At 35.9% G+C, this 26,868-nt stretch overlaps 1 protein-coding gene across 5 annotated transcripts in view; it reads right to left on the minus strand.

Moving 5' to 3' along the window:
- CDKAL1 (CDK5 regulatory subunit associated protein 1 like 1) overlaps positions 1-26,868 on the minus strand; it is a 609,813-nt gene that overhangs the window by 150,862 nt on the left and 432,083 nt on the right. For all 5 annotated transcript variants that reach the window (XM_054592196.1, XM_054592193.1, XM_054592194.1 and 2 more), the window contains one exon: positions 4,041-4,221. In XM_054592196.1, coding sequence (XP_054448171.1) covers positions 4,041-4,221 — 181 coding nt within the window. The remainder of the gene's footprint in view (positions 1-4,040; positions 4,222-26,868) is intronic.

Genomic DNA, 26,868 nt, shown 5'->3' on the forward strand with positions numbered 1-26,868 from the left:
AAGTCAAAATAAAAATGATCTTGTGTAGAGGAGGCTTCCTGATAGATGTATTTGGGAATCAATTTAGAATAAAACGCACCTAACAATCTAAGTACCTAAAAATCTTGAAAATATTTTTTCTTCTCCCCCAGAGAATAAAAGTTTAATTCGAAAATCAAGTACTATGTAAAAAATACGCCATCTGCTAGGTTAAAAGTGTCAGGATTCCTTCCATTAACGCCACTTGTTCACTGAAATACTGAGTTGCTCAACTTTAGAATCATACGCAGAAAAAACAAAACATTTTAAAACCATTTAGAGAAAGTGACAAAGTTATTTCTATATGGTATATTTCTCTGTTTTGATTTTTAAAATAAAGTGTGTCCTGGACTCATAGGCAACTTGATATGGGAGAGCCATTATGGGTCATGGAAAAAATTCCTGCATGTGACATGAGAACATTCCTGATTCAACATCAGTTCCAAGTGGTCACCTTGGTTTGAGTACCTCTACAAAAATTCACTTCCTCACAGGGAAAACTACTGTGGACAGTTTCAGTGACGCTGCCTGCATTTATCTCCCCACAGGATGACTCTCCAGCCTGCTCAGGAACACACACGCCCACTCCTCAGGATTGAGGCAGGAAGCATATACTGTGGCCTCATTATCTCTAGGGCAAATATTCTAGAAATTGCAAGTAAGTGTATTATGATTTTTTTTCATGCTGATATATATTTAAAGATATTATCTTTATACTCTGGTTCCAAGGCATAAGATGAGCAAGCAGGTGGATTTAAAATCACAATTTAACATTTTAAAACAATATGAACATTCTAACAGCCACTCCCGTTGCCTAAAGATATTCTTTTCCAATAAACAAATGGGACTACATTGAATTAAAAAGCTTCCCCATAGCTAAAGAAAACATCAGCAAAATGAAAAGGGAACCAACTGCATGGGAAAATATATTTGCCAATGATACCTCAGACAAGGATTTGATCTCCAAAATAGATAAAGAACTCACACGACTCCACTCCAGGAAGACAAATGATCCAACTAAAAAATCGGCAAAGGACCTGAACAGACACTTCTCCAAGGAGAACATATACAGGCCCCAGAGACATATGAAAGGGTGCTCAGCATCACTAACCATCACAGAGATGCAAATTAAAACCACAATGAGATACCACCTCACACCAGTCAGAATGGCCATCATAAACAAATTACCAAACAAGTGCTGGCAAGAATGTGGAGAAAAGGGAACCCTAGTGCACTGCTGGTGGGAATGCAGACTGGTGCAGGCACTACGGAAAACAGTATGGAATTTCCTCAAAAAAAACCAAAAACGGATTTGTGTTTTGATTCAGAGATTCCACTTCTGGGATTATACCCTAAGAATCCTGAAACACCAATTCAAAAGAACCTATGCACCCCAATGTTCATAGCAGTGTTATTAACAATAGCCAAGTGCTGCGAACAACCTAAGTGCCCATCAATAAATGAGTGGCTCAGAAAACTGTGGTACAATTACACAATAGAATACTAGGCAGCAGAAAGAAAGAAGGAACTCCTACTCTTTGCGACAGCATGGGTGGAGCTAGAGAGTATTATGCTAAGTGAGATAAGGCAGTCAGTGAAAGGCAAATACCAAATGATCTCACCTACAAATGGAACCTAATCAATAAAACAAACAAGCAAGCAAAATAGAACAAGAGACATGGAAATAAAGAACAAACTGACAGTGACCAGAGGGAAGGGGGGAGGGAGATAATGGGGAATGAAGGGGAAGGGTCAAGGAACACAAATGAAGGACCCACGCGTGGACAAAGACAATGGGGAGGGGGGGGATGGTGGGGGAAGGACTGAAAGTAGGAGGTGGGAGGTAGGCAGGGCAGGGGAGAGTAATGGGGGAAAAATGAGGACAACAGTAATTGAACAAAAATAAAAGAAAAAAAAGAAAAACAGTAACAAGCTTTGTTATTCCTTTTAGTATTTATTCATGAGAGTATTTAAAGAAAATTAATGGCAAGGCACATTACTTTTTAGTTATTAGAAACAAAGTAGAAAATTTTCAGTAAAAAATATTCTACTTCCCCTTAAAGCGTATTTATCCTTCCCTAGATTAGGGAAGTTTTCAAATAGGCTCTTAATCCCTTGCTCACTCTCTTCTCCTGCCGGTACTCCCATGATGCAGATGCTGTTACATTTCATGTTGTCCAAAATGTTTCTTAAGCTCTCATTTTTTAAAATTCTTTTTTCTTTTTGCTAAACTCTGCCTGGGTGTTTTTCCTATCTTGTCTTCCAAATCACTGATTTGATCCTTTGCTTCATCTGACCTACTGTTAATTCCTTCCAGTGTATTATTTATTTCAAATATTGCATTCTTTATTTCTGATTGGTCCTTTTTTGTGGTTTCTATGTCTTTTTTTATGCTGTTGAATATCCTTATAATCATTACTCTAAAATCTCTATCTGATAAACTGCTTGCCTTCTTTTCATCTAGTTCTTTTTCTGGAGAATTCTCTGTTTTTTCATGTGGGGTCCGTTTCTTTGTCTTCTCATTTTGGCTACTTCTCTGTATATTCCGTCTCAGTTGTCAAATTAATCAGCTGTTAAACTGATCAGCTGTTAATCTACTCAATCCCTAATCAGCCCTCAGGCTTAAGCACCACAGGTTGGGGCAGAGTAATTCCTGCTGGTGGGGCTATTGCTTCCCCTCAAGGCTGATGCCACTTAGGAAGGAGTGCTCTGCCTGAGAAAGACGGCTTCTGCATACGGGGAATGACTCAGCACAGGGATCCTGGTGGCTGTTCCTTCAGTTCTCTCCCCAGAGCCACCACTCCCAGACTCTCCTCAAGCTACTCCCATCTACTCTGCCCTCTCTCTGTGAGAGCCCAGGGTAAGTGGCTGCAAACAAAATTTTGTGCATGGGGCCTTTAAGCTCTCTGGGTGTCCAGCCATGTCTTCCTGGCAGACAGAAACCTGGCTGCTTTTCACAGCTGGATGTTATCTGGGTTCCTTTTCCAGCTCCGGTGCTATAGGCTAAGGAACCAAGCTTGGGGTTTAGACCCTACACCTCTCAGGGGAACCTGCCAGCTATTGAACTATTTCTTTGGATCTTCAGCTGCCGCCTGTGGGAGCACAGTTAGCCCTCTAGCTCCTCCTCTGCACTTCCTACCAGTCTTGTTGTGATGAAGTGGTTTCTTCTGTCTGTCCTTGGTTATAAGGCTTCTCTCCAGCAAGTGCTTAGTTGGTTCTTCAGAATGATTTTATAATTTAGTTGTAATTCCAGATTGGTCCTAGGAGGAGGTTAGTGTAGCTTCCATTTACTCCTCCAGCATCTTGGATTTCCCCCCTCTTAAGGCTTATTTACATTTTTCCATCTTTAGCTAATGAACCTAGACACTAAATATTTGTTCGAGGCTATTAATTTCTGGGACATTCTGGGAAACACTTTGCCTTTACTGAGTCTCAAACTGTTCACATTTATTTTAAGTCATTTTATTGTAATATACCTATGAACATGTAAGGATAAAATTATATTGAGATTGATTACAAAAGCAATATATGAGAGAGGGAGAGAGAGAGCGCATTACAAAAGCAATATACACCTGAGGGAGAGAGAGAGAAAGAGACAAATCCGCACCATAGAAAAAATAGGAAAACCATGGGACCCTCTCTAGAAGTAACAAATTACGAAAGGGTCTCTTAAAAAGCGGCATAAATATAAGGTCTCCTTTGCTTAGACATTTAAATGTTGCCTGATTTTGAAACATCCAAGAATTTATTTTCTAAACATGGGCAAATACTAGTTTTAGTTAAGTTTCTTTCCCAGTGTCACCTGAACCTCATTCTCCAAAAAAGAACAAAAAAAGGTGATTCTTCAGGTGCCTAAGGCCATTTAACTTCCACAAAGCCCCCCACCCTGACCCCTATGTGGAAAACTCCCCATCTTTTATAACTTAAGGGTTATACTATCAGCCAATTGTGTTAAGATAAGCAACACACACATTTTAATATCAATTGGCTATATAGAAAACCTTACAAGAAAAATATCTTACCACTTGTGCTGGAACTTGTTCCATTTTTGCAGCAGGAGTTCCTGGTCTTGGGTAAAACTGGTTAATAAAGAGGCTTGGAAATTTGTACTCTTCGACAAGTTTCACTGTTTCTTGAAAATCCTGATCTGTTTCTCCAGGAAAACCACAGATAATATCTGTAGCAACAGTTATTCCAGGAACTCTAAAAAATGAGACAAAAATGTAAAAACTTGACTACAATCCATAATTATTCTATTTCCCTCACATTTTAACATTTAAATTTTTCCTTTTAAAATTTAATTTAGTTTTAGAAAAGAGACATTTGCAAATAGTTTTAAAGAGCCCCAGATACTAAGAGTTTATGAAAAACAGTGGACCCCTGTCATCCTCAAGAAATACCCATTTCAAATTCTTATAGATGTTTCTTTGTTCTTTTCTATTTTAAGATATTTAATCTGCTATTTCTGTATTTACTGATTTTCCCGCAATATTTACTGACTTCTCTATTAAGGTAAATGAGGATTTAGCTTTTTAAACTACTATATCCCTCCTTTCACTATATAATCACTGCACAAATTTTAGTTAAATTAATAATATTTCCAATGGTATAAATGTAAAGACATTGTTCATTGCAGAGCCAACTGGTATACTCTCATTAAGTTTCTTTTGTCACAATGTTGAATTTTTCAGAGTTAATAATTGCCTCTTTTTAAATTTTGTTCTTAATATTCTAGGTATCTATGCTAATGTTTTCCCGATACTCTTATCAGATCAATCAAAAACTGATACTACTTTCTAAGCTTTCAAGATATTATATCATTGACCAGTTTCACTGCCCCCCCCGCAAAATGCCACTCTTACTTTCTTCAAATGTGTGCTGCTTTCATACTGAACCAGCTGTAATAATGGAATGTTATTCTTTGGTCTCCTTTTTTCAATTCTGCTTTTCCTGGGTCCTATGTCTTCCTAATTCTTGAATATTCTATACTCTATATTTCTGCTGGAGCGTTAGTTCAGAAGCATCATTAGAAAGAGTGCTAGCAAAATTTTGCTATTGTCTTAGCATCATGAACTATTTCATGATTGATAGTGGTTGTGCATAACACCCCAAAATGAAAAGTATTAGCCATCAGAATTACATATTGTTCCATTTTGTCTAGGCTGGCACAGCTGATGAGATGTCCAGATTCACTCTGAGGCACGCTTCTCTTCATGTACCTCCACTTTCTTTTTGAAAGCTTTTAGGATATTAAATTTATTCTTAAGATTTTAAATTCTATGATAATAGGCCTTGCATTAGATATTTAAATTTTCATACAGGGTACAATCTGGAGACTTCTGTTTTTTAGAGTTAGGAAATTTTATGTTCTTTTTTACATCATTTTTTTCTCTCTCTGGGATGCCTCTCCTTCAAACACTGAAACTATGGAATTGGCTCTAAGTTTATCTACTGCTATTTTCCATTTTGTCCTTTTGTTCCATTTTCTGGAAGATTTACTTGGGTTCATTTTTCAACTCTTCTACTGAAAAACTTAATTGAATATCTTATTTAAAATTTTTCTCATTCTCCAATTTTCCTTTTCATGGCATACTGATTTTCTTTTAGAGATGCAACATTTTTTCCTATTTCTGAGTATATCAACAAAACTTTTCACAATTCTTCCTCTGCTCGATGCAAATGTGCCTATTTCCTCCAGGTTCTTTTATTTTTATCCCTTTCATTCATGGTCGAGACTTTCCATCAATAAAAAGTTATTCTTTCTGTCCTTTATTATTTAAAAACAAAGCACTAAATGCTTTTCATTACACAGTGACTGGGTAACAAGCTGCCTTTGTTTTTGATAGGTCCAAATGTGAGCATCTTGAAAATCATTCCCCTGTGGCCATTGAGTTTTTCAAGTATGCTAAAGTAGTCTATTGTATATTAACAGCATAAGAACAACACCACATCAACAGTGTTCAAAATTCTAATATTATTCTCAATCCCTGAACAACAACAAAAATCGCCTCAAACATTTCAAATCGTAGAATACCTCCCTATATTGATTTTTCTATCACTAAATGCACTTATATAGGAATGAATAGGACAGTTTATCTCATGAAGATATAGTAAATATTTGGGGGTATAAGAAAGAACAAAAGGATGTAACAATGAGAAAAATGAAATTACTGGATGTGTAATACAAACTACTTCATTAAAACAACAGCTTTTCATACATACTTTGCATAATTCTTTAATGCCTGTGTGAAAGAATGACAAATTTATTTTTAAAAATATTTCTTTCTTAATTTCTATTTAGTCTCATCTAGCTATTATTTGTCTGAACTTTAATCAGTATAAATTACAAAGGCAGGCACTTTTCTGTGATGATAAATAGGAAAAAAGACAATATGCATAGAGAAAAATGAAACAGTATATTTGAAGAAAAATAATTTTAATTTTTATTATGATATAAAAATATTTTTCCATCTTTAAGGGTGATTATCAAAATTATGTTTGAAAACCATAAAAAATATGCTTTTAAAGTAAGCTATACAAAATAAGACCATTTTTGATACTTACTAAGTACATGGAATAGAAAACTATATCAATAACTTCAATAGGCCAATTTTTATACTTGACTTACAACTACTCAAGAAATCCATAACAAAAAGTAAAAGTCATAGATCACAGCAGAAATGACAGAGAAGAGTCTATCTCTCCTAGGAAATTAAAAAAAAAAAAATCTTAGCAACTGCCAGTGAAATACTACAGAAACAAAGACAATTGATTATTGTCTTAGGCTGTGAGTTAGAACGAACTTGGCACTAGATTATGGGGTATTCCCAAAGGAAAGTACCTTACTGATTCCTTCCCACCCCCCAATCCTTCTTGATCCAGTATAGTTGAGCGCAGTATTACGCAACACTGCTTACTTTGGCTTAAAGGTCCACAGTGAAAAAGAAAAGGCAAAACTTTACACTAGTCATAATAAATGCTAAGGAAGGAAATGTTCAATGCATGGGTATATTTGATAATCTACATAAAAAGTTGACTGATAACAGGGAAGGGAGTAGGCCACTATGAATTAGTGAAAGACCTATGTTAGTCCGAATGTAAAAGTAGTTTAATTGGTTTCAAAGTATTTAAGAATATAAACTGATTGCCTATAACATGTTTTCAAAGTAGAGACTGCACTTTAGTGTTAGATGAGTCTCCTCTATACATTAACTTTATATAGGCAAATAATGCTACTCATGTTCTTAAAAATAATTCAACTCCTTTAGTGAACAAACAACAACAAAAAACCCCCTCATATTTATGGTGTTAATTTGCTTAGTAAATAATTCTCTTCAGTGCACGAGGAAATCAAGTAAATTTGAAGTGGACCAAGTTCTAAATTACCTATGATTTAAGTGACTATGAAGAAATTATATGTGGTATAAAATACAATAATATTCTAAATATTTACTATGTTAATTATGAATAAATGCTGTTTTCGAGAAGCTATGAATTTTCAAAATACTAAAATTTAAAAAATTATAATTTCCATGAATTTATTAAAGCTATGAGTCTAATGAATATAATTACTAGTGTTTTTAAAATTTAAAAGACTTTCTATATTTATATTTTCATAGTAGCATTAGGGAATACTTCTGAAAGATGAATGTAGAAATATTTGATTAGATTACAAACAGAAATTTTGACCCATTATTCTGTCAGACTTACACAAGCTATTTACTGGCAAAATGAATTCATTAAATTACTTGGAAATGGAATCAATGAGCAAGATTCCAATGATGCATCTGCCCTGGCAGAAGACGATGAGTTAAGAAAGTCTATCAGGACCTGTGAGGAGAGTACTACCTATTTGCTGGCCCTGGCTAGGATTTAAGGAAGCCCCAATATTTTAAGTGGTATTTATTTACCTTAAATAAAAAAAATACACATACATATATTCCATAATGAATTTGAAATTCTATTAAAATGTGTACTTTCATTCATCTCAAGATCTTCTGTTGAAATTTGCTGTTACACTGGCAAAAATAGGAAAAAGGTTGATTCTAGTTCATTCTTTAGATCAATAAATTATTAGTTACATATTGCACATGTGGAAAAACTAGAACTAACACATATGCTATTATCTCAAAAGAATAATATATAAACAACCAGAAAAAGAACTAGGCCTATTAAAATTATTAGGCATAACCTAAACATGATTGAAAGAAATATTTTTTAGTCCTATGGAGATTAATTCCAGGACAAGTACTCAATACTTCTAGGAAAAGCAAACTGGAGGTAGGAAGGGGAAGAAAATATCTTGAACTGAATGGAAATCAATGTATCTAAATATATGGGAAGCAGCTAAAGCAGTGCTTTAAAAAATTATAGATTTAAATGTCTGTGTTAGAAAGAATTCAACACAATAATCTAAAATTCCACCTCAAAAAGCTAAAAACCAAATAATCAAATGAAATCAAAACCAAAATAAGACAAAAAAATAATTAAGGTAAAAGAAATCACTCAAATAGAAAATAGAGAAAAATTAATAGAAGTAAAGGTGCATATTTGGAAATAAGAACAACAAAACTACTAAACTACTAGCTAAACTGAGAAGAAAAAAGAAATTACCAACTTCAGGCACGAAGGAAAGACCACTACAGATGGGGATCAACATTAAAAGGATACTAAGGTTAATTGACCCTCTACGTATGGGTTTGCTTCTGGCTCTCTATTCTGTTCCACTGATCTATGTGCCCACTTTCATGCCAGTACCATATTGTTTTGATTACTACAGTTTTGTAGTATAGTTTGAAATCAGGGAGTATGATATCTCCACCATTGTTCTTCTTTCTCAAAATTGCTTTGACTAGTCAGGGTCCTGTGTGGTTCCATAGACATTTTACAACTCTTTGTTTTGTTCTGTGAAAAATGCCATTGATATTTAGATGGGGATTGCACTGAATCTGTAGATTGCTTTGGGGGTTATGAACATTTTAACAATATTAATTCTTCCAATTCATGAGAACGATCTATCTGTCTACCCATTTATTGATATCGTCTTCAATTTGCAGCCACTATGGAAAACAGTATGGAGATTCTTTCAAAAAATTAAAAACAGAACTACCATAAGATCCAGCAATTCCATTTCTAAGTATATGCCCAAAGAAAACAAAAGCACTAATTTGGAGAGAGATTTGCACCCCAATGTTCACTGAAGCACTATTTACAACAGCCAAGATATGGAGTGTCTATCAACAAATGAAAGATGATATGCTATATTGTAGGGGTTCAGAACTAATCACCTCTAGATGTACCTTTGGGGTATGCAGATTATTTTGAGCTAAAGTCAACTGAGATCCTGTGGGCTCAAGGGCAACTTCTGCCCTTCTTAACTACCCAGAAGAACTTAAATTAGGGGCCTTATCCATAATAAAAGATTGTCAGAGATAAAATTTTGACTTATCCATACGGCAAACTACTAATTACTGAATATCTGCTCTTTTTATCATCCTGAAATGATCTTCCTCCTGTCTGAAGCCCCAAGGTGATTTTCCTTATCCTTAGCTCAGAATGCTACATATTCATTTTAACTTACGGTTTCTGAACCTCTCATGTATGTGGCATCTCTGACTCTCATTATGTGAGGTTCACAAATATACATATGAAATGAAATTTGGTTATTTTCTCTTGTTAATTTGTCTCATGTAGATTTAATTATTAGGCCAGCTGAAAAAATTGTCAAGGGTAGAAAAAAGTTTCTTTCTCTCAAATAATACAACGGAATATTATTTAGCCATAAAAAGAAGAAAACCCTGCCATTTGCAACAACATGGATGTACCTAGAGGGTACTATGCTAAGTGAATGAAGTCACATACAGAAAGACAAATATGGTATGATTTCATTATATGTAGAATCAAAAAGTCAACAAACATACAAAGCAAAAGAGAAACAGATTCATAGATAGAGGAAACAAACTGGTAGTTACCAGAGTGGGGAGGGATTAGAGGGCGGGCAGAATAGGTGAAGAGGATTAAGAAGAGATAGAAACTTTCAGTTACAAAATAAATAATGGAGATATAAAGTATAGCATAGGGAATAGAGTCAATAATATTGTAGTAACTTTGTAAGGTGACAGATGGTAACTAGATTTATTGGGGGGATCATTTCATAGTATATATAAATATTGAATCCCTATGATATACATCTAATAGGATTTTATATGTCAATTATACATCAAAAAAAGATACTAACTGTATATTTTACACCAAAAAATTAAAAACTGAGATGAAATGGCCAAATTATTTGAAAGACGTAAATTATAAAAACTGGCTCAAGAAGAAACAGAAAATCTGGTACGTCTTTTACCTATTACTAAAATTTAATTTGTAATTAAAAAATATTGCCAACATAAGAAAACAACACAAACAATCCAGTCCCAGAGGTTTCATTGGCGAATTCGATTAAACACTTAAAAAAGAATAAAGCTAGTTCTACAGAAACAATTTCAAAGCTAAATGAGAAAGGAACTAATTTTTATGAGTGCAGCAGTAGCCTATATGAAGCTACTAGAGAAAGAGAGAAATAAATTCCAGACCAATACCCCTTATGAACCTGGAGATAAAATTTCTCAACTAAACATTAGCAAACTGAACCCAGAAACATATAAAGAGGATTGCACATCACATCCAAGTTTTAGTCACAAGAGCTCAAAGGCTGGTTTGATATACAAATATCAATCACTACAATATGCCACATTAAAAGAACAGAGGTGATCTTAGTAGATGCAGAAAACTAGGTTAACAAATCCAATGCTCATTCATGATAAAAACTCTCTGTAAAAAGGAAATAGAAGGGAACTACCTCAACCCAATCAAGGGTCTACAGCTATTATCACACATACAGTGAAAGACTGAAGGCTTTCCCACTAAGCTTTCTGTTCTTAGTTCTTCTGTTCAACATATTACTGGAGGTGCAGATGAGTGAGAAAAAGAAATTTAAGGAGAAAGAATAGGACATCTTCATATGTGTTTAAGAAAATTTTCAGTAGCTTTAAATTTATTTTCATAGTTTTATGAAAAAAAATTCTTAAAGATCCTTGGCTGAAAACAGAAAAAGCACTAAAACATTTAAATAAGGGTTGAAAAGCCATCCATCCACCTTTTATGTCTCTGTCTCTCTCTACCTGTGGTATTCACTATTTAAGTACCTAGAATTACTCTCCCACTGACAACTCACGAGAGGGTGGTGTATATCTACACTATGGATTTCCAGTAGCTGTGCTTATGACGAGTAAAGATTAAAAAAGCACACAAAAAATGTACCGATGTCAACAATGCCCTTTCTTTATGCCAACCTAGGGTTTCTTTTCTTGGCGTCCATGGGCCCACTAAAATTACATGCAAAATTATATGTATATATTTCAGGGTGGAGTGACCATTGTTTTATTCTGATTCTTAGAGCCTTCTGTGACCCAAATAAGATTAGGGAACCCTTCTGTGACTGCTTCTTGATCAGCAACAAATATAAAACGGTTGTTAAATAAGCCAAATATAAGAGAGGGGACCAACCAATGCAGATAACACCAAAGAACTTAGTGTCATCCATTACATTTCTGAACCTGGTATAAATCCAAAATATGCAGATTGTCTTCAAGCAAAAATCAGAAGAATCATCACTATTAACTAAAAATTAAGTAAGTATATTTTTTTCCATATACATATATGGAAAAAAATGGATAATAGGTCATTTTTGACAGTCTGGATATTACAGAAAGTAAAGTTCCTCTGATCAATGTGAGAGAACTAACCATCAAGGCAGGGGTAGATTTTGTAGAATCTGAAAGTTGAGTCATATGATACTGCTGTCTTATTGGTTCGTTTGGTTTGTTTGTTTCCAAATCAAAATGGTCAGGTATCACCAATTTCATAAAGCTTAACCGAAGAGAAAAATCAGTAATATAAAATGGGTCCTACTCTGTCAGTTATGAGATTACTAATGGGATGAGAAAAACTTGTTATTCCTGCCGTCTCTTAGCCTCACACTCATATATTCTGCACAGTAGGTAAATACTGGGGCTAGAAGTCCAAAAAGTCCATTTGGTTCCTTTGGCAGGGGCTTCCTATTAGGTCCTGAGAAAGGAGGCCTGGACAGCAGATCTGAAGGTGAGAGTGAAAGAAGCGGACGGGTGTCCGGGGGTCCGGAAGTGGTTACCTCCTGTTGCCGAGGCAGCCATCCCACAGTCCTCGCTCCTAGGTTCTAGTAACACACCCTCTTCCTTTTGTCCTCTTAGCCCTAGTGGCAGTAACCGCTTGTAGTAGTTATTATCCTCTGGTTACATCGAATCCTGGCCTTTGCTTTTCCAATATTCTATGTAATGAATTTCCTATATTAAATATTCTCTGTGTTAGAAACACCTAACGTAGTTTTTCTTCCTACGGGTGCCTGATTAAAACAATCAAATTCACCAATGCACATATTCTAGTACTTTAATGAGATTATATTTACACAGACCACATTCTCTTAGAATAAAGTACTAAAATTGGAAATAAATGGTAAAAATATAGGTATAGAAAAACGTCAACCCTATTTGTTTGCAAACTGAATACAATAATATAGGGGTACTTCTACAAATGAATAGCCATGATCTTTTACAAAGTAGAACTCATAAAATTTCTGACCTTTCGAGAGAAGTTTAAGGCAACGTGTTAGAAGGAATTACTTTCAAATAGTAACCAAAATCTACATGCTAATGTACAATTCACTTATTAATTTTAAGTGATATTTATAATCAAAGGTAGTCTTTCAAGGCTTCTTCTTGAGAAAAATTTAGTAGCAATTAGTTTTTAAATATTATCCTCTCCCTTTAAAGGTAATAAAACTACTTTTTACCAGGCTAAAAAAAAAATCCAGATGACTTATTTAAATTTGGTACAATTTTACGTTGTTGAAGTAAAAAAGTAGTATGTCTGAGACAAGGAAAGAAAGAAGAATATGGCTAAAATGACAAATGATTTGTTAAAGCTTTGGAAATTTTTGGATATCCTGAGAAGTTAGAATTTAACATGGTAAAAAAATACTTAACTATTAAATATCTGTAGTAAGTACTGATCAAATATATGGAAAAAGCGTTTCTTAAACTCAAAAGAAAAATGGTTGTCAAATAAGCCAAATATAAGAGAGGGGACCAACCAATGCAGATAACACCAAAGAACTTAGTGTCGTCCATTACATTTCTGAACCTGGTATAAATCCAAAATATGCAGATTGTCTTCAAGCAAAAATCAGAAGAATCATCACTATTAACTAAAAATTAAGTACTATGTAAAGTAAGTTTTTTTTATTCTATAACACTATACTTTAATTCCACAGCAACTATTTTGAAATAAGCACAAACCCTTATATAAGACCAAAGATATTGCTTTAAAGATTAAAAGCTTAGTGAATAATATTGTTATAATTTTAAAAGAAATCATATTAAAATTCACAGAAATTTTGCACATGTTATTAAAATCATTTTATGATACTGCTGGTTAAAGTGAAGGTATTTACTATCTATAGTACTGTTAACACAATTCTTATATGAGTTTTTCTGTTTCTATAGTAACACGAATTACAAGGTTCAATGCAGCCAGATTCAGTAATGTGTATTTTTCTGTTATTCAAGGTGAAAAGGAAATGAAACATTTCTAACATTCATAAACTGCAGCAAACGTCTGAATTCCATTTAGAGATAAGACGATAATTACTAAAGTAATTAGAATTCTTCCTGGATAGAATTATTTTGCACACAGTGGAAATTTAGATTTGGGAATGAAAGCAGGGGCCAGAGTATATTCAGCATCAGTAATTAATTACAACCAAAACCAATATGCTATTCTGATACCTTGGAACAAACTGTACCTTTTTCTGTCTGCTTCTGACTACAATATGAAGGAAATTGGTTCCCCATCCCCATCCCTTAAGTCAGAAATATAAAGTGGGTGAAATCGTTTTACTCAAGAGAAAAATCCAATTACAGAAATAATCAACTTTTTCCTCTTGCTTTATTTTTTTCATATTTGAAAGGGCATTCACATTAGCAGAACCAATTAAATGAATATCAGGACAGGGCAAAAACTACAAAGTTGGACAAGTTTCTTAAATCTTCTAAAATTAAAGTTCAAAGAAAACACACACTTACTGAAATTTTGCAGACTCAAACCCAGATCATAGCATTCTTTAATGGGAAGGTGACTCACATGGGGTCTCAGGAAGAATAATTTATGATGTTACACAATCATAATGCCTCTGATACCCACTATAAATAAGAAATTAGGCAAATTTTTACTTTTAATGGAAGTGTTGCCATCATGAAGAAATGGCACTCGGGGGCATTACATTTCACATCTAATGCTATCCTAAAAAGCAATTTGTATAGTATCATCAAAAATAATACTAAAAAATATACACACACAGAGAAAGAGAGCACATGATTGCATGCCCCAGAAGCCATCAAATCAAAACACAGAACTATTACAGTTACTTTTTTTATTCCTTAGTAGTTGAACTTACGTCTTATTTAAACTCAATTTACCCTAAAAATCAGATCAAGGGTTAGTAAACTGACTCCTGGGCAAAATTCAGACTGTTTTTATAAATAAAGTTTTATTGGAACACAGCCACACCCATTCATTACACAGTATCTATGGCTGCTTTGGCTACAAGAGCAGAGTTAAGTAATTGTGACAGTTCCAACAAGGACTGTTTACACAAAGCCAAAAATATTATCTGCAGAGAATCTAACCAACCAGGCCCATGAGTGAGTATTGTTAAGTACTCTCAAGACTATCCCAGGGTGAGATTCAAGGGATATGATGCCCTTCAAAATGTTGCCCTTAATCAACCTTTCCATTATCACGAATTCTCACTGAGACAATTCAAATCAGAATACTTCCCCCCTGAGCAATCCTGGTCTACAATCTATTGGCACCTATTCACACTATTCATTCCCTGTGGCCCATCTCTCTGATGAAATTTTTTCCTGATCTTCTCTCCGCATCTCAGCTCATTCAAGTCCCTCCTTTAGACCGCTGTGACGGCCCTATTATGTTCTGCTTGGCACCTTTCGCATTCATTTCATTGTCTTAAATCTCCTCATAAGCCATTCACATCTGGAGGACTAGGATGGAACCGTATTCACATTCTTAACCCTGCAGCAATGAGGAACAGCCACACAGATAAAGGTGCCTATTGAAATAAAGGTGATGGGGGAAAAGACAGGGGCAATGAATAAATGCACACAATAAAGCAACAGACTTTATTCACACCTAGCAATAATCGTTCCTGTATTGACTAATACAAATCTCAGTATTTTACTTTAAAGTCCAAGAAGGGAACTTCTAGCTTTTTTCTCTCTGGCATGGGAAAGAAGTTGTTCCGAGGCTTTGTGACAGGCTTCTCTCTGGGCTAACGGCTCTGCAGATGCCGCCGGACCTGGCTTTCCACGCTTACAATTTGCTTATCATTTCTCAAATGAGTACTTTAAAAAATGTATTAGTTAACAGGTTTTTTTGCTTTAAAATCATATTTTTAGGAAAAAACACTGACACAGGATGAAAGATTATTTTAAATAACCTAAGCTCCTTTGCAGCTTTCAGTTTAACATTTGAAGGGAAAGGGTTCAAGCTAGAATCCTTGAAATTGAAGCAAGATTTATGAAAATCAAAGGAGAGTTTTTATTCCAATTTTTCATTACAGTTGCTCTCTTCTAGTTTTGAAGATGGTAAGTCTCGTCATTCAAAAGTTGTTTATTAATGGATGATATGTTCTTGACAAAGTTCTAGCCAGTCAGCATGTATGGGGGCCGCTGTGGCAGAGAGGCAGCATGGGGCCAAGAGTCCTCTCCATATGACAATTTCATGAAATACGTGTGTTCATTAGACTCTGTCGCCTTTATGTGAAGGGCCTGTCGCTTTTTATGACACTGCCTGTCGGATCCCCTTGTGCCCCAAATCTCTAGCCCTGAAGGGGCAATTCCGTTCTGCCTCACGCCGCACCTGGCTGGCCTGTCAGCTGCGGCCCATGGCCACAAAGCCCAGCCTGAGGCGTGCTTCACTGATCCTACAACAGTCCAAGGCTCTTCCCAGTTGTGAGCAGCCCAATTCAGTTCTTGCCACAAAGCAGCTCCTTGGAGGATGCCTGCTTCTTACACAGCTGGTTCAGCAGTGCTGAGAGGCTGGGCATTGCTTTCAGGCTGGTGGTAGCTGATCCTAAACCAAGAAACATTTCAAAACCCAAGAACAAAGCCACTGCATTAGGGAACATCAGGACACTACAACAATCCCCAAAATTATTGTTCATGGAGGAAAACAGGCATGAACTAGCTCAATGTCAGATTGATACTGTGGCATTTTCTGCCACCAGCCTGTGAACCTTACTGAGCACTTGCTCTGTGCTAGATACTCTTTTACATGCTTTTCATGTATCGACCCATTTACTCCTCAAAGCAGCTAATATTTTCTCCATTTTACAGATGTGGCAGTGAAAACAGAGAGATTATGTAACTTACCTAAGGTCACAGAGCAATAAGCAGTAGAGTCTGGACCTGAATCCTAGCTGTCTGTTTTCAGTCTGCGATCTTAAATGACAAACTGCCTCCCACTGATGGAGAGCAGTAGATTTCAAATAGATACACACTTATTCCACAAGTCCTCCTTTTTCAGAAACAATAATAACAGGTGTCATTGTGGAGTGACCTGAGACACTCATCGAGAAGCATGCGTGTCAACTCCTAATTCCACAGCTACTAAATAACAACAACAAAAAAACCCCACTTAACATTATCTTTTCAGTCATTCCTCAGTTATTTGATTATTACTCTCATGTTGAAAAACAAGGACACTAAGGATTAGGTCACTGTCCATGGTTACAGAGCCAGTTAACAGGAGAGAAAGCAGAGATTCGGCTTTCTGACTCCTAGTGCTTTACTCATGTATTCATCCTTTCATTCAAGAAAAAAAAAAAAAAAGAAATGTAGGAAAAAATCCTCACCAGCTATCCCATCTGTGCCAGTAGTTAACAAAAAGATATTAACGAAATCCTAGATTTTATCACACACATTCAGTGGTGCCAAAATTACAGAAAAAGAGATAGGACCCCATGAGAATAGAAACATTAATAGACATAACTAGCCCTTGGCTCAGTGAGACAGTGAGAAAACAAAAAATCTTGTTACTTTTTAACACTTCATATCATGTCCCCAATCATGGAAGGTCTAGAAAGTAGCCCGATTACATCATTTTTGGCAAACAAATCTCAGAAATTTAGATAACTACTGTGGTACTTGATACCGAACCCTGGACAGTTCATAGCCTGGCACAGAAATCAAAATATCCCCGTCTTTCATGTAATTCAGATCCAACAAAAGGCTATAAAGACCCACAAGGAATCACATGCTGATATTCTTTTTTCTATGTTATTTCACAGACATCAAAACAATCCTGTGAGAAGGAAGGGGCGATATGTTTACTTTGCAGAGGTTCAGAGAGGTGACATATTTGCACCAAGGAATCAGAATTTGAACACTCACTACTGCCTCTCAAACCTGTTAGACGGAGTAATTCTCAAGCACAACAGCCCGTTCAAAAGGTTTGTCTGTGACCACCAATGTAAACAGCAAGTGTGTGAATGTTTGATGCTCTCTACCAGACAGGCATCAGGGTAGTAAATTCTACTAGATGAAAGCCTGGTTGAAAACAGTTTGACTCAATCCAACCCACGATAATTGAATACCTACAACTAAGGGTATTAGAAACAGAATCGGAGTACACTCGAGGGTTATCTCGCATTTAGAGCCACAGTGGAGGTGACAATGCCAGGATCAACAGCATACAAAGGAGGAAGGTGGGATAAGAGGGGGTGGTAGAATAAATGGGATTACGAACTTTACAGAAAATGAAATTAGGAATAACACTAAACGGGACATGATGGGGGGGAGATAAAACACTGCAGAGGTGTGTAGATGTGACAAGACATACAGAGCCAAAGAGTGCCACCTCCTAATTTGGAATCTGCTGAAATGAACTGAAACCGAGTATAACATCACTAGAATTTATGTTCCACTTCAATCATTATGTGTAGTTCCAATCACAGCAAATGCTTCCTTTAGCAAACAGTTTAACACATCAATTTCTGATCAAAAAAGTAAATGAAGAAACCCCAGGCGGCCAAACACAAGTAATGACTATTTCATCATAGCTGAAGTCCAAGACACAGGGCTGTGTGGTCTATGACAATAGGCTCCCTGCACAAAGACATCCTGAAGACAAAGTCACATTCTCCAGGTAGCCTTGAATAAGAATTGTTTTTAATTGTGTGATGACACTTTCATAAAACGTGAACATAAACATAAGGAAAATCACAAGAAAATGACTTTAAGAGAGAGCAAAATGCAAAGGCAAGTACTGATGAATGAAATGGTTTTCAGATGTACGAAAGTGCAAAGCAAATGGTGAAAACAGGTGGACATGACATACTCGTGAGTCTAAAATGCTTTATGAAAGGAAGAAAGGGCAGTCTTGGATGTTATCTCTAGGAGTATTGTCAAGGAAGCGTCCATGAAGACAAAAACAGAATGAATAAGGAACCATTAGCACCGATATCTCAGGGGCTGAAAGAACCATAATAAATGTTTATGTAGTTCACCCCTATATTGAAATCATTTTTGTGAAATGTGGGGAGATAAGTCACTTTGGGCTTTGATGAGTTCCCAAGGAAAATTCAATTCAATCGATGTCTTCAATGAACTTGATAATCAATATAATCAACATTTAATTTAATCAATATCATGGAAGATGGACTTTCTATATCCCAGCACTGTGCTTTATAAAGACAACAAGATGTTATACCTGCCTTCAAGGTCTTCAGTCAGAGATAAGTAGTAGTCTCAGCAGCAGCAGTGTAGAATATTAATAGTTATAGAAACCACATAGCACTTTGCTCCAGGCACAGTTCTAAGGGCTTTCCGTATATTAACTTATTCAGTCCTTCAAGTACATCTAATAAGGTAAGTGCTATTGTCATCTTCATTTTACAGATGAGGAAACTGAAGCTCAGAAAGGGTAAGGGACTTGCACCAGGTCACAGTTAGTTCAGTAGTCCCCCCCCTTGGCTGTGGTTTCACTTTCCGTGGTTTCAGTTACCCACAGTCAAACACGGTCTGAAAATATTAAATGGAAAATTCCAGAAAGAAACAGTTCATTAGCTTTAAATTGTGGGCTAGTATAAGCACGTGATAAAATCTCACGTCACCCCGCTCTGTCCCACCCTGGACACGAGTCATCCTTTAGTCCAGCACCTCCAAGCATGGATGCTCCTGCCTGCTACCCACTTAGTACCTTTTAGGTTATCAGATCAACTGGCACAGTAACCCAAGCTCGTGTTCAAGTAGCCCTTATTTTACTTCATAACAGTCCCAAGTTGCAAGAGTAGTGAACAGTGATGCTGTCAATTTGGATATGGCTAAGAGAGGCTGTAAAGTGTTTCCCTTAAGTGAAAGGTGTGCTCAGTACAATATGACATTTTGAAAGAGAGAGACCATATTCACATAACTCTGATTATAGTATATTGTTATACTTGTCCTATTTTATTATTATTGCTATTAATCCCTTGTTGTGCCTAATTTACATAGGAAATTTCCCTACGAATACATATTTATGATAAAGTTTGTGTCATTCATATATATTGTACTATATATATGACATAGACACAGACAACAGCTTGTGTTGGGAACCGTGCCCCCTGGTTTCAGGGACTGTAGCCTCTCCAACAGGCAAGAGGGCCCCAAGGCTGGAGCTGAGCAAGGAGGCCTTGGGAAAACAGGCCACTGAGGAGACATAACCTGTTCCCACTGGCAGGGACACATATTACCCTGCTTGGCCCTGGATGGTGGCTGGTTAGTTAATGATGGGTAAGACCCCTCGATGGCTGGGGCAACCTAAGACAGGCACAGTCACATATGGGGCCATCTGGGAAAGAGTTGGGGGACACAGAGAAGGGGCAAAAGACCCTCACCCCTTGGCTTCGTCATGGCCGGAGTCCTCATTCTATCCGAAAGAAGTCACCTTATCTCTTGGTTGCTCTGCTCCCCATGCCTGACTTGGGCTTGAAACAATACCAGAGGCTGGTACAGCCCTAAACTAAATCAGGCAGTTCCAGGGGCAATTAGGCCTGGAAAAGGAATGCATTAAATCCTATGAAGCCAGCTTTGCTAAGAATGTCCTCAAGTTAATGAGTAATGGTGATTGGGGTCCGAGCATAGGATATTATTTTCCCAGGTTTCAGGTCCGAATAGGTAGTCACTCTGTTTACCTGACCTAGACTGAGAAAAACTCTTGTAATCCCTTTACTGTTATCCTTGAACCATATCTCCTTCCTTTAATCATTACTGTTTAACACTGATGGATGAGCTTTACACACATACTTGGTATCCCTATAAAGAGAGCTAAACTCAATAAAAGCCACTTCAAGAGAAGGGCTCAGGCATTCTCCACTGGAAGGAATCACCACCCCCTCTCCTGACAGGCAAATCGTATCTGGTAGTTTATTTCTTGATCTGCGCCGGCCAGCGGGGACTGTGTGGGACAGAGCTTCCCTCAAGTGTGGTGATAGCAAGAGGGAAAGGGGTGGGAGGTGGGGGTGGAAGTGAACAAAGTGGGGATAAAGGGAGCTGGAAAGAGACTTCGCTTTGGGCAATGAGGCAGCGCACAGATGATGTTTTATTGAGTTGTACACTTAAAACCTATATAATTTTATGCACCAATGCCACTCCAATAAATTCAATTAAAAAAAAAAGTATTTGTTAGTGGAGGAGCAGGCATGGGGTGAATGGTGGTAGTGGCAGTGCAGGAGGGAGGGTAGGAAATGAGTTTACAGTTAGAAGATAAGCAAAAGGACCGAATTACAAGAAATGTTGGGGAGGAAGCTGCATCTGATTCAAACGGATTAAGGCTTGAGAACTTTTGATTCTACATTTTCCCTAATAATTAAGTACATTAAATGGATTAAAAGGGTGAAAAAGAAAAAAAAATTTTCACCAGAAAGCAAATTGTACTCTAGATGAGTATATTTAAAGCTAAGACTGTGTTATGCATATAATTTATTGTATTAAAATCAGTTTTACTGATGAACATGAAACAATAAAGAAATGTATCTTTGCATATTGACTATAATGAGATGTTTACAAATCTGTATGTTACTAAACATAAAAATTAAAAATTATAACCCAGAAATACATAAAACATTAAGACCCTACTCATCAAAAAATAAAAATGATACAAAAATCTTTGTAAGATTTCAATGGACAAATCAAATATTATAGGCAAGTACTGGAGGTTATGTGTTAAAGTATTTTTTAAAAGTATGAAACACCAAGAAAAATATGATTTTCAGAGTAATAGTGAAAAATCTAAGATAGAAAGGTAACAATACAAAAATTGTATTTTATTAAATTGGAAATTCAGTTTAAAGAAGTTACATGATTTTAAGCCTGAGTTTTTTATTCAAACCTTCTGTTTCAATTACTTTTTACAAATTTCAATCTGCCGATGGTGTGCATATTTCCAATAAATACAACAGCATGAGATGCCATACTAGAAGGACACCTGCTAACATCTTTTATTCATGTACGTGTTCCCAGTGCAAAGCAATTATATTATTTCAAATATTTTAAAGTGTTTTCTATTACTGCCTAACATAACTGCAGGTTACCTCACAAATCATCACTTTCCTTTTGCACTCCCTCTGTTTAACTCTCTGAGAAAAAGACTTAAGTTGTGGTGTTGTTTGTAGAAGTCAATAATAACTCACAAGTAATCTCAGTCTGGTTTACTTGCATCTGATTGTAGACATGAGCATATAGTTGCTGCTCAACTGTAAGAAAAAGCAAGCATATATAGATTGTGTTTCTTATCCTTGATTCAGCTCTTTTGAAACTGGCTTCCAGTGCTATAAATTCTGGAGAAGATAATAAGTGTAAGAGCTAGTTGTTAGGGCTCTGAAAACCCTGCACTAGTCTCTGGTCTCCCGTCTGGGGCTCATCTTCACACGGGCAACTTCAGTCTTGTCAGCTTCTCCTCCGCAGGTGTGGGGATGAAGGGGCACAGGGGGCACAGGGAAAGAGCAGTGCGTGCTTATGTCATGTTTCTCTGTATTTACTGAAATGACAATCACTTAGATGTAGCTCACAACTGAAAATGGTAAACCTGAAAGGCAATGAATTTCTATATATTAATTTTAGGTTACTCAATTATGAATCTACTATGCCATATATTCTTAGTACAAGTATTTGAGGGAAAAAGGTTAGCTTCGAAGATTAATAAAGAAATCCTATTCTTGGCATTGAAATAATGACCCTAAAGATAACAATATTTTTAACACGTATGAAACTATTCATTGACATATGCCTCAAGTGAATGAGGATTTTTTTAGTGAAGCTGTTCAACATATTTAAGTCTATTATTTATATGACTTATGAAGTATTAACTGTAGCTAGTATCTGATTGTTAATTGCCTATTATTTACTCTATCCCTTTCTCATTTAACTTTCTCAGTGACAGTGACTACATAACGAAAAAATATTTTTAATCTCAACTTGACTGAGAGACAGTCATCTGAAGAACAGTCTCACATGAAGCTTTATCTTAAGGGACAGGTCATCAAACCATTACTGTTTTATGACTAAAAAATGAGTGACTTAAGACAAAAAGCTCAACATACTTAAACTTCATTTCTATTCATTCTCTAATAAATACCATCTGGTGTGTACTTTAGGGATATAATAATACCCGTCAAAAACTCCATCGTGTTATGAGAACCGGCACCAAGTTGATCTGAAATGCATATTTGAACAGATGTGTTTAAATTACATCTCCATCTATCCACATGCATAAATTCAGAGCAAGCGTGTGTTGATTTAAAATGCATAAAAAAAGGGATTTGGAGATGCATCAAAAGTGAACAGCATCTCAACGGATCAAGACTCACATTACAAAAGGTCATTACTAAAAATAAAGTTTGCATTTATTAAGGGTTGCACCAGGGGGATGTTCATGGGAACAGACTTAATGTTTGCTGCACAAAACCAGCCACTGAAACTACACTCATGTTTTACAACTCTTCCATGTAAAACATTAAAATTGTCATGCATGGGCAGAAAAAAAAATGAAATAGTAGGTATCAAAATAGAGAAAAGTATATGGCATGTCTACTGACTGACGTTGGTTGATATGGCTCAGTCTCCCGTATTTCAACCATAATTTGCATTTCTGTAAGAAAAAATATCTGAGCGATTTCTGTAGGCACAATACTGTTCTGATTATATATATTTGCAGATATGCTTCCAAAAGTTAAAATTAACTAGATCCTTTTTGGAATCAATTAAAAATACAAAAATCCAAGTATGAAGGTAGAGACCTTACATGTTCTCTATTTTCCATGAGTTGTTAATTTCTATGCTGGCCTTCCACTACCATTACAGAGCTTATTGGTGAGCTGCCAATAGTCCTGTCCATTATCCACTAGTTTGACAGTATAAAAAGAGGAAAACTAATTGTTGAATGACATTCTAACTATAAATACCATCAACAAACATTTAATTAATTTATACTATTTTACATGATATACATGTATAAACAGCTTCTGTAGACTCAGCTCTCAATGAAGCTGAATGTGAGAACAAATGAGAACATTCATTCATTTTTATTCATTCTTAGGTAGTGCTATTACCAAAACCAGTGCTAGATATATTGGACAATTAATATTTTCTTCATTCATAGAGGACGAAAACAAGGATTTGATGTAAAACTAATAGAAGACAAGCTGTATATACTGGCCATCTTTCAAATAAACATTTAAGATACTATGATATGTTAGGGTGGTTTAAGGAAAAAAAGGAATAACCATTTCAAAAAGAACTTCATATCTGCACAAGGAGAGCTCTGAAGTACAAGAGGAAAATTGGCTTTTTCTGAGTATACCTACTAGTCACTTAAAGGTATAACTGTTCTCACTGAAAGATCCAGAAAGCTCACCGAAGCATGAATTAATTAACCAAGGTATAGTAATGAAAGCAGCCGCTCCTGTCCCCTCAGCACTGTATTCTATAGACGGCTGACTTCCATCGAATGCACCAAGCAGGCCCCGTATCTCACACACTACAGTCCAGCACAACTGAACTTTCATTCTCTTCTTTAACGCTCCATGCTTTCTAGCCTGACTTTTAAACCAAAACGATCTCAGATTTAATTGTTACCTACTGGGTTTCCCCTTGAGATTTATTTGTTTCAATACGGGACAGTGAGGCCAAGCAAACAAACAAAAAAGTGGTAAAAAAATAAAATAAACCAAAAAACAAAACAACCCCCCCATAACAATATCCTAAAAGATAAGTTCCCAGCATTTATGACTGACAGCAAATAAGGCCCATCATAGTTTCCATCTCTGGTTTCCTCTCTTCCCATTACCTTCTTCTCAATGTTCTACCAACACTGAGTTGAGGACGGTGGGACCAACATCAACAGTCGATTAGAAAACATTTCAATAATATTGTAATAACTATGTATGGTGCCCGGTAGGTACTGGAAATATCAAGGGGAACGCTTTACTGAGGAAATGATCACATTTTAAAATCCATTTGACTGTGTGATTGAAGAGCTTCCATTAAACTTCAACTGGACGTGACTGATAAGATAAAAGGTAAATATTGAGAGGGTTTAATAGAATTCTATAAATGCCTTCCAAGTGATGAATATGTTCAATTAAAACAAATATATTTATATCATGAATTGATATCAATATTTGGTATTATGTATCTGAGCGAAAAGACATTTTCCAAGAAGAAATACATAAAATCTCATTTCTTATCGGCAATGACAAATGAGCATTAGTAACTGATTTTGATGATAGGGAACATTAAACTTTGAACCCAGTAAGTGAAATGCTGTCCAAGGAAAGTAATTTCATTACTCTTATTAGTAGGTCTATATTTTAAATATTGTACTATATTATTATTATATTTTTTAATTCATTAATAAGAAATTTGTTTTCCAGATGGACAGACAGATAATCCTTGATTTTGTTTCTTGGCCTACAAATTCTAAAATACTATCTGTTCCTTTACCCCTAGACTATGTGCTTTTCTAAAAACCCTGAATAGTTTAACATATATATAAAACTGAAGTTTTCTTCTCAAATATGAATTATGCTCCAAACAAATCTATGGCTATTATATCATTTTTCTGAACAGTAAAGAAAAGCATCAGAGTACAGGAAATGCCTAACAAGGTACTAGGGTAGAGGCACCTTATTTCAAGGATTGCCTGTGCTTTATTCTGAATAATTCTATAAAAGAGGATTTCAGTGGACTTTAAAAAAAGCCCAGTCTCCAATCATAGTTTGAGAATCTTGTTACTGAGAACTTAACTCTTGAGGCAGTATCTAATGTTCATTAAATATTGTATGTTCTTGTGATTGCCTAAGATAGCTGCTGATAAAGATGCTGAAATAAAATGCATATTGAATCACAAGTACAGAAATCAACGTGCACATTCACAGAATGATTATTTCCATATTAAAGGTTCTTAACATGCGAAATCAATTTTGTTCTATTTTATTAAAATGAGTACTAGTAAAAGACATTGTTTTTATACATGACAGGTAGGCAATTCACCATATTGTAAAATTTATAGATTAAAAGATTTAAAAAGTAATTGAGTTTACAATTCACAAATAAAATTCCTAAAGTGAATTTTTGTACCCCATGGTGCCTTTTGTTTAGATAGGAAAAATGTCATACATGAATTGCTTGTATTTGATTTCATTATATTTATCAAGTTAAACCAAAATTGGTTATTTTCAAACTAACAACAAAAATAATTTGCTGAGATTAGATTATCCATTTTTTGCTTGGATGAACAAACAGCTGTACTAAACTAACCCTATGTTCACATGAACAAGTCTTTTATGTGCTGAACTTGTAGGCAGTTTGTGTTGGCCTGATAACAAAACAGATGTTTTCCTTAGTGATTTGGCTAGCTTTAGTAGGCCTTGGGATCAAGCTACATGTATACTTTAAAAAACTATATTCAATCTGCAAAATAAAACCTATCAGACTAGCTCATGTATGAGCTGATTCAATTGGCCACTATTTGAAATTAAACAGGAATAATTCCATACACTGATTTTTATTTTATAATTTTTTAAGTTAAAAATACTTAAAGGATGTTACAATGTCCAGAGATAGGACAACGATGCCTCAAAGGCACAGCTGGGGACTCACAGGAGTAAGAGCTGCAAAGCCAACAAGTGGTGACAGAAGATAAAACATTAGCTCCTTCACTAAGAAGACGGAGACCATCTGGCAACACCAGAATTTTGTCTTCAACCACACATCTCAATGTAGTTTGATTTAATTTTCAGTATCTCCCTCCCAGATTCTGAGGAACACATTTGCGGCTTTCTTCAGAACTGCACTCTGGATTTCCCGTTTTCTAGAGCCCTATGTGGGCTTTCCTGTCCATGTTGCTTCTCTCTCTAGCACACTCCATCACGTTCTTCCCTTGAGAGCCAGGCTCACATATACTAAGGAGCAAATCAACTGAGCCTTTTTTTGCCTAAGTCCTCCATCCCCTTTCCCTAACTGGTTCCAAATATTTTCCCTTCTGGACTTTTGGAAGAACAGTCTCTCTCTGTTGCTTATGCTTCCTCATTATTAACTTCCTGGTAAGTCCTCTATAACCTGGCTCTTGTCCCAACAGAGTGATGAAATTATGATCTCATCACTGGCAAATTCACAAATTTTATTTTCTTTCCTGATTCCACTTTACCTACAT

The sequence above is a fragment of the Pteronotus mesoamericanus genome, unplaced genomic scaffold, assembly GCF_021234165.1.
Source record: "Pteronotus mesoamericanus isolate MK-2021 breed Mesoamerican mustached bat unplaced genomic scaffold, CSHL_Meso_final scaffold_31, whole genome shotgun sequence".
NCBI classification, from domain to species: Eukaryota; Metazoa; Chordata; class Mammalia; order Chiroptera; family Mormoopidae; genus Pteronotus; species Pteronotus mesoamericanus.